The 12,346-nt window shown below is 41.5% G+C and overlaps 1 protein-coding gene across 1 annotated transcript in view; it reads right to left on the reverse strand.

Moving 5' to 3' along the window:
- The window catches only part of KLF7 (KLF transcription factor 7), a 99,455-nt gene that overhangs the window by 8,010 nt on the left and 79,099 nt on the right, over positions 1-12,346 (reverse strand). Inside the window, exon 4 of the mRNA XM_052635874.1 lies at positions 191-314. Within this exon, the coding sequence (XP_052491834.1) occupies positions 191-314 (124 nt within the window). The remainder of the gene's footprint in view (positions 1-190; positions 315-12,346) is intronic.

Genomic DNA, 12,346 nt, shown 5'->3' on the forward strand with positions numbered 1-12,346 from the left:
ATCTCTTGAATGTATGCAAGGAGGCACCCTTAATCTCATTGGTTTTCTCCATGGAGAAGTACGAGGCATCCCCAGGCCCGAGTCTCTTCGAGAGAGGCTTGTGATGAAGCCAGGAGCGCACGACCAACCCAACCTCCCACCCACTTCACCGTCTCCCTTTCCCTTCCCGCCAGCTTCTAAGTTTCTTTACCTGTCGCAGTGGTTGCATTTAAAGGGCTTTGCACCTGTGTGTTTCCTGTAGTGCCTTGTGAGCTCATCGCTTCGTGCAAAACGCCACTCACACCCTTCCCATGAGCACTTATAAGGCTTCTCACCTGCAAGGAGAGATGGAATGACCATGGTCAGTGACAGGAACAACATGATCTGGGTCAGTTGCCTACTCTTCAGTCTTGGAAAAGGGCTATAAAATCATTCCTGAAAGGCTAAATTTCCTAACATAGTGTGTCACATTTTTTTACGCCTCTTAGTACTTTTGTTGTTATTTTTTTTAACCTTCAAAAGTGGTTTCACAAGATCTTCAAATCTAGAACTGTCATTTCAGTTCCCAGAGTCAAAGCATTTCCTTTGACTGGAGAGGGATCAATTTTTATTTATTTTCTATTCTCTGGAGCTCTCTGACCCCCCACATTTCAAGCAGAAAGGAAATGTGCTATTTTCATCAGAACCACAAATGCTTCTAATTCTATTTTTCTCCAGAACCGAGAGTAATTTACCATTTCAGCCTTTTTAGTCTTCTCCCCTCTCTTCCCTCCTACCACAAAGTGTAGCCAGGCAGCTGACTGACAAGGCAAAGAGCTCAGGGCTCCCAGAACCTCGGTTCCTTCCAGTAAATGTGAGTGGATGGACACTCATGAGGAAAGGCTACAATTTAAGAGTAAAACAAAAAATCACTTAACGATTCCTGGTATTTATGTAAAATATAGTCACAAAAGTCCCATTTAAGAAGATCATCACTGAATGACTCCAGCACATTCATATGCGAGAATGATACACATTATTACAAATATTTTTAAAGTCAATTTGTAGAGCAAGGTTTCAGCCACGCTGAAGCTGCTTAGAAGCATGAAATCCAAGCTCTGTGCTCAAGTGACCTTTTTGCACAGTAAATACAGATGGAGGAATATGGGAGAGAAAGTACATGACTTTTCCTAAGACCTTTTTTTTTTTTAACCCATCAACATCTGTCACCAAACATGACAAATATTTACCCTTCCAACTGTATGGTGGGCTGGTTCTAAAAAGAAGAAAAGAAAGTGATCTCTGAAATCTTGAGAGTTACTGAGCCCTGTCACTGAGAGACCTGTTAGCATAGAAGTCAACAGCCCTCTGAAGCCAACTTTCCTAGGCTCAACTTTTGGTTCTGCCCTTAACTATCTATCCTTGGGCAAGATGATAAACCTCTCTGCGCCTCTGCCTTCTTTTACAAATAACAGTAGTATGTACCTCAAAGGGAGAGGATAAATTAATATACATATGTACTATATATTAATCAGAACAATGCCTGGCATAGATACGATTAACATAACTGGTAAACAGTATAAACTGCCAAACCCAAAATTTCCAGATACACAAGTGCCAAAGTAGTACGGCTGCCCCATTATTTCTCCATTTTTAATAGCTCAATCTTTCACTAGGCAGCAGTTTAGGAGACCTTGCCCAGATACTATAGTTGACCCACTTTCTTCTTTCCACCTTTCTCCTTCCCTTTAAACCTAACTACAAAGTGTTCACGATTCTTTATTTGTATCACCTAGAATTGAACCAAACAGGATTGAAAATTTTATTTCATTAAATCGGTGCCCTAGTGAGCCGCTGCTCTGTAGGGCCCATGGAGAAGAGGAATGAGAAATACAGGCATCTCTTTTCAACTGAACCAAGAGGACATGAAGGAGGGCCAGAGGCGCAGGAGGAAACCCATTCAGTTTTGGAAACCAGAAAAAAAAAAAAAAAAAAGAATCACTAAGCGGTGTTAAAAGTTCACCTTCTAGATCCTTACAGCCACAATTTTAGAAAAGTGTGCCTGCTGCAGAGAGAGAAGGTGAAGTGTGATGGGGTCAGGTCAGCTTCAGAGTCAGCACACCTGGGATCTTATTCTGTTTGTTACAGACACGAGGCCTCAGGGTCCCCATCTGTCAAATGGGGGTGAGATTCCTGTGTCTATTGCGAGGCTGACGTAAGGTGTTGTGTATCAGGCATTTCTGGAGCCTGGAGCAAGGTAAATGGTTAATCTGAACCCCCACCCCTCCCCATTAGCCTGTATTCTCAGAGGCGGCTGAGGAGACAGGTCTAAGTGGTGGTCAATACAAACTTCCAGGACTCAGGCTCCAGCCTGCTGAGCCTGGAGTCACTCTGGGCAACTGAAATATTGAAAAATGGGAGAGTCTTTTTAAGTCTGAAGTGTTACCCCAGTATACTGATGGAGAATGGACCAGAAAGACCGTGTCCTTTATATCTGCTCTGAATGAGTGGGATGTTGAAGGGGAACTAAGAGACCCAAGTTGGAGAGAGAAGTACCAGAAAGGACTGTTGGCATCAATTACTTATGGCTACTGATCACCCATGAGCCTCTGTTACTTCAAAGAAATCTGGCAAACACAATAACAAGAAATGGAGAATGAGGCACCAAAGACCAAAATTCCAAATGCCCCTTACGCCCAAAGGCCTTCATGTACAAGTAACATTGGAGGGTCCTGGAACCTTGGATACCAAGCACAGCTCCAAAGCAACAACGAGGCATCTGGAAATGCCATGACATTCTGCAGCAACAAGCAGAGACATCCGGTCCCCAAAATCAATCCCACAATCGAACAGACCCGTCCATCATAGGCAACCACACTCTGAAGGACACAGGAAGGACAGAGACAAAATGGAGATTAAAGTGGATGTCTTTGGGTTGTTTTTTTTTTTTTAATTTCTAAGTGTTTGCTTTTTCCCTTGCTGAATTTTTTTAGTTTTGTTTTATGCTAACAAATAATGTCAAGGATTTAGTTATTTCCCAGAAGATAATGTGGATGCTCTGTTAATTCCCAGCACAAACCAAGCCACTCTGCCCAGTAGCTATTTCACAGCATGCTTCCAGTGGCCGTGTCCCTGCTGCAGCTGCAAAGACAGAAGCTGCAGGCAGCTGGACTTGGCTCTGAACCGCGTTGCCTAACACTGTCTCCTGCTTCAGCAGGCACTGCACAGAGCACCACTGAGGGCAAGCCCCCCGCCCTGCCAGTTTAGCCACGCCATGCTACAGCGATTCGTCAAGCTAGTTTTCCAACATCTGATTAATTAACCCACAAGTTGCCATTTCTGCAAATGCTCATAAAAAATTAAAATAACCAAGAAAGAACTCAACCAAATGAAGGAGTAGTGCCTGAAACAGGGGGAAGTTCAGAAATCAGAGGGACAAGAAAAGTAGAATGGGGAATACAATTTCATGTTTAAAGCTCACTAATACTGCAGGGCACGAATTCAGGCTTCCTTACAAAATGACCTCTGAAATGCAATGTGGCCCAAAGCAGAGTGGCCTTTTATTCAGTTTCTTACAGAGTACCTCTCCCTACATCGTGATCATCACATTTGGTTGATCAAAAAATACCGTCACCATTGCTTTCTGAATATGCACCTCCAATACATGTAGATTAATCCACAAATTATATAAATGTACTAATGTCCTAATACATTAGGACATTATAAAACATACACTCAATATGGAAATTTAAAAGAATTAGGGTCATTTAAATATAAACAGGGTCTTCCCCGGTGGCATAGCAGTAACGAATCTGCCTGTAATGAAGGAGACGCAGGTTCGATCCCTGGGTTGGGAAGATTCCCTGGAGAAGGAAATGGCAACCTACTCCAGAAACTCACCTGGAGAATTCCATGGATGGAGGAACATGGTGGGTTACAGTCCATGGGGTCACAAAGAGCTGGACAAAACTGAGCGACTAACCACCCCCCCAACACACAAATATAAACAGAAGTTATCAAATTTTCTTCCTGCATTCAAAACGACAGTGTTGCACAACTGTACTTCGAGACCACTAACCCACAGGGTATATGAGAAGATCTTAGCTCCACGTTCACTAGTGTCTGTGCTTCCAGCCTTGGTCCCTACAGTCTATTCTGCCTGCAGCAGCCAGAAGAACCCTTTGAAAATATAAATCGGAGCATGTATGTCCCTTACAGGGGACTTTAATCTTTCCATTTCCATATAATTATTTTCTTTAACACCCTCTGGGATTTTATTTTATGCATTGAAAAACATTATTCTGCAGAGGGTTCCACAGGCTTTACCAGACTGCTAAAGAAGTTCATGACCCAAAAAAGGTTAAGGAGAAATTAAAACGTAAATGTTCCAATGGTTTCCCACTGCTTTAAGGATAGAAGTCAAAAGCTTGTAAGGTCCTATTGTATAGAATCTCCATGATCTGCCATGGCCAACTCAATTACTCGTGCCCTACCTGACTGCTCCCACCTCAGAGCTTTTGCATTTGCTCCCTGCTCTGCCTGGAATGCTCCTGCTCCCTCACTGCCACCAGGTCAATGCTCAACTGTCTCCACTTCAGAGAGATCTACCCTCGGCATTCTCTGTTGAGCAGCAGCATATTCTGTCATCTTCTGGGACCACTTAGTTGCAACAGACTTTATTTTTTTGGACTATAAAATCACTGCAGATGGTGACTGCAGCCATGAAACTAAAAGACGCTTGCTCCTTGGAAGAAAAGTTATGACCAAACTAGACAGCATATTCAAAAGCAGAGACATTACTTTGCCAACAAAGGTCTGTCTAGTAAAAGCTATGTTTTTTCCAGTAGTCATGTACAGATGTGAGAGTTGGACTATAAAGAAAACTGAGCACTGATGCTCAGTTGATGAGCTGATCATTCTCACTGATGCTGAGAATTGATGCTTTTGAACTGTGGTGTTGGATAAAACTCTTGAGAGTCCCTTGAACTGCAAGGAGATACAAACAGTGAATCCTCAAGGAAATCAGTCCTGAATATTCATTGGAAGGACTGATGCTGAAGCTGAAGCTCCAATACTTTGGCCACCTGATGCAAAGAATTGACTCATCTGAAAAGACCCTGATGCTGGTTAAGACTGAAGGTGGGAGGAGGAGGGGATGACAGAGGATGAGATGGTTGGATGGCATCACCGACTCAATGGACGTGAGTTTGAGTGAACTCCGGGAGTTGGTGATGAACAGGAAGGCCTGGTGTGCTGCAGTCCTTGGGGTCGCAAAGAGTTGGACACGACTGAGCGACGGAACTGAACTGAGTTGCTTTGAAATGAGATTGCATATTGTTTGTGTGCAGTACTGTCTGCTTCCCCTAGGAGAGTATAAGCTTCATGCAGGCATCTCTTTTGTTTGTTGTGATACCAATAGTACCAAAGTGGGGCCTGGCTCAACCCTGTAGAACACAGTGCATGAATGAGGCATCCTTTCTGATTTGCAACAAAGACCCAAGTCCACACAGAGGAGCAGGAGGTCTAAGCGATCTCAGTCCCTCTCTATGTTCTGACCTGACTTAAGAGCAGAAAATGATTGCTGGCTTGTTTAAACCCGGCCATACCTCTGTGTCAGAGACCACAGTGTGAAACTCTACAATGGATTAAGTATTCCTTCACCATCACAGATCACTCCCCACTTCTTCCCTATCCACCTGAGCCTAAAAAAGGAGTATCTTGAAAATCTTCCTGTAACCTTCAACTCACGCCTGGGATCGGTCTCCTGAGCAACATCTCCTCTGGGAAACCATGTGCGTCATTTCATGGAATTCATTTGTAAAGGTTCTCACTGAAGATGAGTCTGGGAGAGAATAAGTGATATGTCAAATGTATTGCACTATACATTTGCCTTTAAGACAAAGACACGAAGTATGAACTATGAAGCATGAAGTATGAACAGGTATCAGAATCTTGCATTAAAAGTCTCTTGAAAATAGACATTGCTAATGCATATTTTTAGCATTCATTTCCTGATCTGAAAATTTCAAGTTCCTAATCCAATTCCTAAGGAGACTAGGACCTTGATGTACCCAGGTTTCAGTTAAAACTAATTTCATCTATTTACTTTTCTTTTTCAAAAAAATGTAGCTACTAGATTTCTGTTGTCTAGGCATGTTAGGGTCCTAGTCCCCTTAGGACTTGGATTAGGAATTTGTAATTCTGAGGATCAGGAAATAGAAAAGCAAAATGGAAAGGAGGAAGAATACTCTGTAATGAGTTTATATTGCTACTGAGTACATCTAGAGGGAACCAGCAAAGACCTATCAATTGCTTTCACATCACACTCAGCAGCACTAGAGAATTTAAGCTACCTGGGGAATAAAGACATTGAGAGAGAAAATGTCACTACGCTTTCTTAACATTGGAAAAAAGAGTAACCAGTAAACATCACTCCATAGTTTGGCAATTCCTTCTCAGGGGGTACCTGCTACAACAAGAAAATACTCCAAGTTCTTAACTCTGCTTTGGAAAACTGTCTGAGAGTTCCTCTTAGATTCCAGATGAATCTTAAATACTTTCTTTAGGTGACTGATGGAAAAATGAGACAAGGACTTTATTGTCCATAATTTCAAAAGCATTTATTTTAATGACTACATAAAATAAAACACATACTCTTTTATTTACGCTATATGTTGATTCTTTTCATTCATTAATCACTTGCTCATCCAAAGGCCAAATAGATGCTCCGACCCGAGTTACTGAATTTACAAAAAGCACTAGTCACTTTACAGAGCATGCAAACATTTACTCTATTTTTTTAATTTTTAAAACAACTAATAAAATAAAAACTGCCCTAGGTTAGGTTAACTCCTCATCACTTGGCGTGCGTATGTCCTTAGTTGCTTCTGTTGTGTCTGACTTTCTGCGACCCCTTGGACTGTAGCCCATCAGGCTCTTCTGCCCATGGGATTCTCCAGGCAAGAATACTGGAGTCGGTTGCCATGCCCTCCTCCAGGGGATCTTCCCAACCCAGGGATCGAACCTGCAACTCATGTCTCCTGCATTGGCAGGTGGGTTCTTTACCTCTAGGGCCACCTGGGAAGCCCCTTCATTGCCTGGATTACCACCTTAAAATGGTTCTTTAAAAATCTATAATTTAGAATTTAAACTTTATGTCCTTAAGTAGTTATAGCTCCTATTTTAGAATGTGGAGAGAGGTGAGAAAGGATTTTTACTTAATCCTACAACTGTTGACACCTGTGGTGTCCAGTGCAGTAGTTACGAATCATATATGGCTGTGAGCACTTAAAGTGAGCCTAAGGCCACTAAAGAGCTGAACTTTTAACTTAATTTTAATTAAAATTTAAGAATTGAAGCAATGTAAAGAATATTTCACACTTTTGGTTAGTTAATGTATATTGTTAAAATTATTATCACTATTTCTATTTACTTCTTGAAAATGTGGTTACTAGAAAAATTTAAGTCACATATAGAGCTTACATATATTTCTATTTTGGACAGTACAGGTTAAAATATATCTTCTATGTGGAATTCCCACCATTAATTCAAGTGTAAGGGCTCATCCTTTTTAAACTCTTCCCAATGCCCAGCCCAAAAGCTACGTTACTACCCTGCTTTCCAGATTCACAAACCCTAACATGCATCGTCACCAACACCTCATCTCTGTTCACGTGTGAGCGGGTCAAGTCAAATAATAAAACTTCTGATCTAACTCACTGATGGTGAAAATACCATCAGCCTCTTCAGTGTGACCATCTGGATGCAACCAACCTAAATTATTGATTCTATTAATAAGGTGCACTGAGCAATGACAGCGTTGGAGACTAAAGTGAAAAAGTCTCAGCATTAGAGGCGCTCCCAGATTGGGAAACCCCATGTGTACACACAGATAATACGAACCCAATAAACGCCTGTGTGTGGATGTGTGGAGGAGACCATCCCTACGACTCTCTAGGACCATCAGGGTAGGCATCCCTTGATGTCTCAGTGAAACCTGAATCACTGGTTTGGTGGAGAAAAATGGACTAGACATCCAAAAACAGATGCTTCTAATTCTGGCTTTGCTACATATCAGCAATATGGCCTATACAGTCAGTTAACTTCTTCATCCCAACTTACGGTTCTTGAAGTGAAGTGAAGTGGCTCAGTCATGTCTGACTCTTTGCGACCCCACGGACTGTAGCTTACAAGGCTCCTCTGCCCATGGAATTTTCCAGGCAAGAGTACTGGAGTGGGTTGCCATTTCCTTCTCCAGGGGATCTTCCCGACCCAAGGATCAAACCCGGGTCTCCCGCATTACAGGCAGACACTTTACCATCTGAACCACCAGGGTGGAAAAGATATTTTAAGAGATCTGTCCTGCTTCCCTTGTCATTATGAAGATTCAGTGGAATCCAATACATAGAAGTGATTGGTCAGTTACAAAGTCCCAGATGGATAAAAGGTTTTGACGATGATGGTGATGTCAAAAGGGAGTTCACAGATGTGCAGGAGGCCAGGGAAGACTATGGGAACAGAGACCACTGTCACCTCTATGTGCAAGGCAAGGGCACAAGGGCTCCTCCCCGAGACTTAAGCTGGAGCCTAAGCATCACACCAAATTACTCCTCAGACCCACCAAGCTTTGTGAAACACAGCCAGGAAATACACAGGATGAAACAAATCTTTGGGGACTTCTTCCCAGGTGGTGCTAGTGGTAAAGAATCACCTGCCAATGCAGGAGACATAAGAGACTCGTGTTCGGTTTCTGGGTGGAGAAGATCCCCTGGAAAAGGGAATGGCGACCCACTCCAGTATTCTTGCCTGAAGAAGTCCATGGACAGAGGAGCCTGGCGGGCTACAGTCCATGGGGTCACAAAGAATCAGACACAAATGAGCAACTAACATACTTTTCCCAAAACATTCCTTTTGGAGGTGAACTGTTAGATTCTTGGTGAATTTGTTTGAAATGCTGAAGGAAGAGTGGATTGGTCATGTAACTGGTCAGCAACCATCACAGATGCTGGAGCTTGTACAGCTCTCAGCAATTAGAATTTTTGCAAGTGTGTAACCTGTGATTCCAATATAAGTATTTTAGATACTGCAGCATGTTTCCCATAGCTCAGTTGGTAAAGAATCTGCCTGCGGTGCAGGAGACCCCGGTTTAATTCCTGGGACGGGAAGATCTGCTGGAGAAGGGATAGGCTACCCACTCCAGTATTCTTGGGCTTCCCTTGTGGCTCAGCTGGTAAAGAATCCGCCTGCAATGCGGGAGACCTGGGTTCGATCCCTGGGCTGGGAAGATCCCCTGGAGAAGGGAAAGGCTACCCACTCCAGTATTCTGGCCTGGAGAATTCCATGGACTATAGTCCATGGGGTCACAAAGAGTCGGACATGACTGAGGCACTTTCACTTTCCCCTAAGGCTAGGGGTATCATAATATTCTCAAAGTCAAATTGATTTTTTAAAAATTTCATCAAAATGTATATAGTATTCTAATATTTTCAGTGAGGTACAATTAATTCCATTCCCCCAACAAAACAAAAACAAACTCCTGCAACTCTTAAGAGAATAATTTTCATACTATTATAAACTCATTTAAAAATTTAGACCTCAACACTCATACCTTAAATTATATGTGCTGAAGTTTTAAAACAAGTAGTTTCTCATATTTTACTCGTGGGGATCTAAACTATTTTCTGGCAACATGGTTAATGTTTTCTGTATTTTTTTCTTATTTTGCTTTGATTCTCACTGGTTTAATTTGGTTGTTATCACCCAATATTAATATTTAAAAATAGTTTTATCAGCTTTTTAAGGATAAATTCAAATAAAGTTTAATACCAATTTGGAAACTGAAGTACATTTTAATGATTTACCAAAGTTACAACAAAGTTAAAAACTAGATAGAAATTAGGTTTGAAAAGTTGTTAAAACATTCGTCTCTATGTCACCATAACTACACCATGTGAATTATCTGAAATTAATTCATAGGACATTTCTTCCATTTAGCAATAAAGATATTACTCTGTAAATCAGGTTCCCACAATTCAATGTGATATTTAGGTAGGAATTTGATTAAGACCTGTAAATTTCAAACTCATGGCAAATCTTCAATTTTCACATTCAAATATAAAGATAGTATGATTGCAAAGGATACACGCAGGAACAGTCTATTACTATAACGATGACTAAAGTATTCATTTTTTAATCATTTAAAAAAATTTAATTTTAAGAATGACAAGAAAAACAGTGTAACTTTAGCCACAAACAACATTAACTGACATGAAAAGAATCACCAAGCCACTGTAAGAGTAACAATATCTCTACTACAAGAGTGTGCCCTTCAGAAGCAAACCAACGTAGAACAGGACCCCTTCCCCTCAAAGATCCAATATGTTTCAGAGGCTGGGAATGCAGGTGTAAAACTTCAAGTGAAAATCGGCAGGAATTTATTCTTCTTGTATGGAGGGAAATAGTAAGACAAAGAGTAACTGTGGAGCACAGAGCTTTGAAGGAGAGTAGACCTGATATTGGGGAGGATTTGGGGGAGCCTGAGGACACTGGGAAGGATTATGTATCTGGGATTCATGGCAAAAACAGATATATGGAGGTCCAGTACCAGGGTGTAGGGAGGGGAGGCTGAAACACATCTGACCAGATCCCAGACACATGGCAGTCATCAATTGGCACATATCACATCAGTTGATGATGCCCAGTCTACTGTCTTGGAATAACTGTAATTTTCCTTTTTTCCTAATGAAAAAATAAGCTCAAAACACTTGCTATTAGAGTACAGAATTAATTTTCTGCTACACCGGTGGTATACATGAAAAGAGAAGAACCAGTGGTATATAAAACCCGTAAAAGTGGATAATCCAAAAACCATGTTAGATCTGACTTTGGTAATTATCTAATGACTAGTGTCAGCAACTTGAGTTTGTTCTGATTAAGCTAATGCAATCATTAACTGTTATTCCCTAATGTAGACGGTAGAGATGGTAGAGAGGTGGCCTAAGCAAATCCATATTTGATAAGGTAATTTGCCTTAAATCAATAAACAAAAAGGTAACTTTATCAATCCTCAAAAAGCCCAAATTTGATCATTTACATACAGGTGATGGAGATATGGGCCCTCCCCTGGACCAGTTACCATTCAAGTTTAACAGATATGAATCCAATTCCCTAGAGATTTTGAGTCAAGATTTAAAACATCAATTTGTCTATATAACTTAACTCTCTTCCAAGATTAACCCCAGTTTTTTTTTTCCCAGAAACTGAATTTTCCCACTAAATAAAGCATCCCAAATATGTACCTTATCCAGGTATGAAGTTTAAGAAAAGACTAACACAAAAGGAAAATAGTAGTTTCTTACTTTGACAACTGATAACCTAAACAAGATGCTCTTCAAATACCACTGCCTGGACTTTAGAAGAAATGTCCACAAAACCATCTCACTTCTTTTTCTACCTTCATCTATCCAATACTCTTTCCACAAACCCCTCACTCTCCAACATCCCCAAGCAGCCCTCCCCAGCCCATCCTGCTTACTGGGATGTCATCTACTCAGGACGTGTCTTCTACACGTCACCCCAGCCCAAGCATTTCTTCCCCTCAGAAACCTACAGCTTTGTCTGAGTTTTCATTCTCTGGCCACTTTTTGCTATTTCCTGTAGATATTTATCCTTTCATGCCTTGATCATTTACCCTACTTTTCCCTACCCACATTACATGGAAATTGCTTTTAAAGCAGGGACATCCTACACCTCCAACTCAATAAATTCAACTGAGTATCCAATGTGTGTCTGGGTACAGGGCTGGATGCTTTCTCACTTGCCTCTTCATCATCACCCACTGTCCAGCACCAGCTCAGGCACGTTATATGCACTCAGTATGGCACCTGTTAATGAATGGGTCAGTCATCAATCAGAAATCAACAGTAACATACTGTCTTCCAGATGAACAAGCACTAACAGGCTTTGTTTCCGACACACCTCATCTGTTTGCAGGTGAGCCGGCAAAGTTAAATAGCAAGACTTCCAGTCTAACTCACTGATGGTGAAAAATACCATTGGCCTCTTCAGTGTGACAACATGGATCTAACCAATATTAATTCTTGATTTTAATATGCACTGAGCAATGAACGTGCTAGAGATTAAAGCAGCAAGGGTCTCTGTGTCAGAAGAACTCCCAGGTGGGGAAGCCCTACAAGTGCACACAAATGACACAAGGTCCGATGTGTCTGATCAGTGCGTGGATGTGTGGAAAAGGTCATCCCCAAGACTCCACAGAACCATCGGGGAAGGCTTCCCAGAAAAGAGATGTCTCACTGAAAACTGAAGGATGTCGGGGACAAGGACAGTAGACATTTCAGGAAGCAGGAACACGAGATGCAAAGGGCCAGAG

Source organism: Budorcas taxicolor, chromosome 2, assembly GCF_023091745.1.
Source record: "Budorcas taxicolor isolate Tak-1 chromosome 2, Takin1.1, whole genome shotgun sequence".
Taxonomy (NCBI): domain Eukaryota; kingdom Metazoa; phylum Chordata; class Mammalia; order Artiodactyla; family Bovidae; genus Budorcas; species Budorcas taxicolor.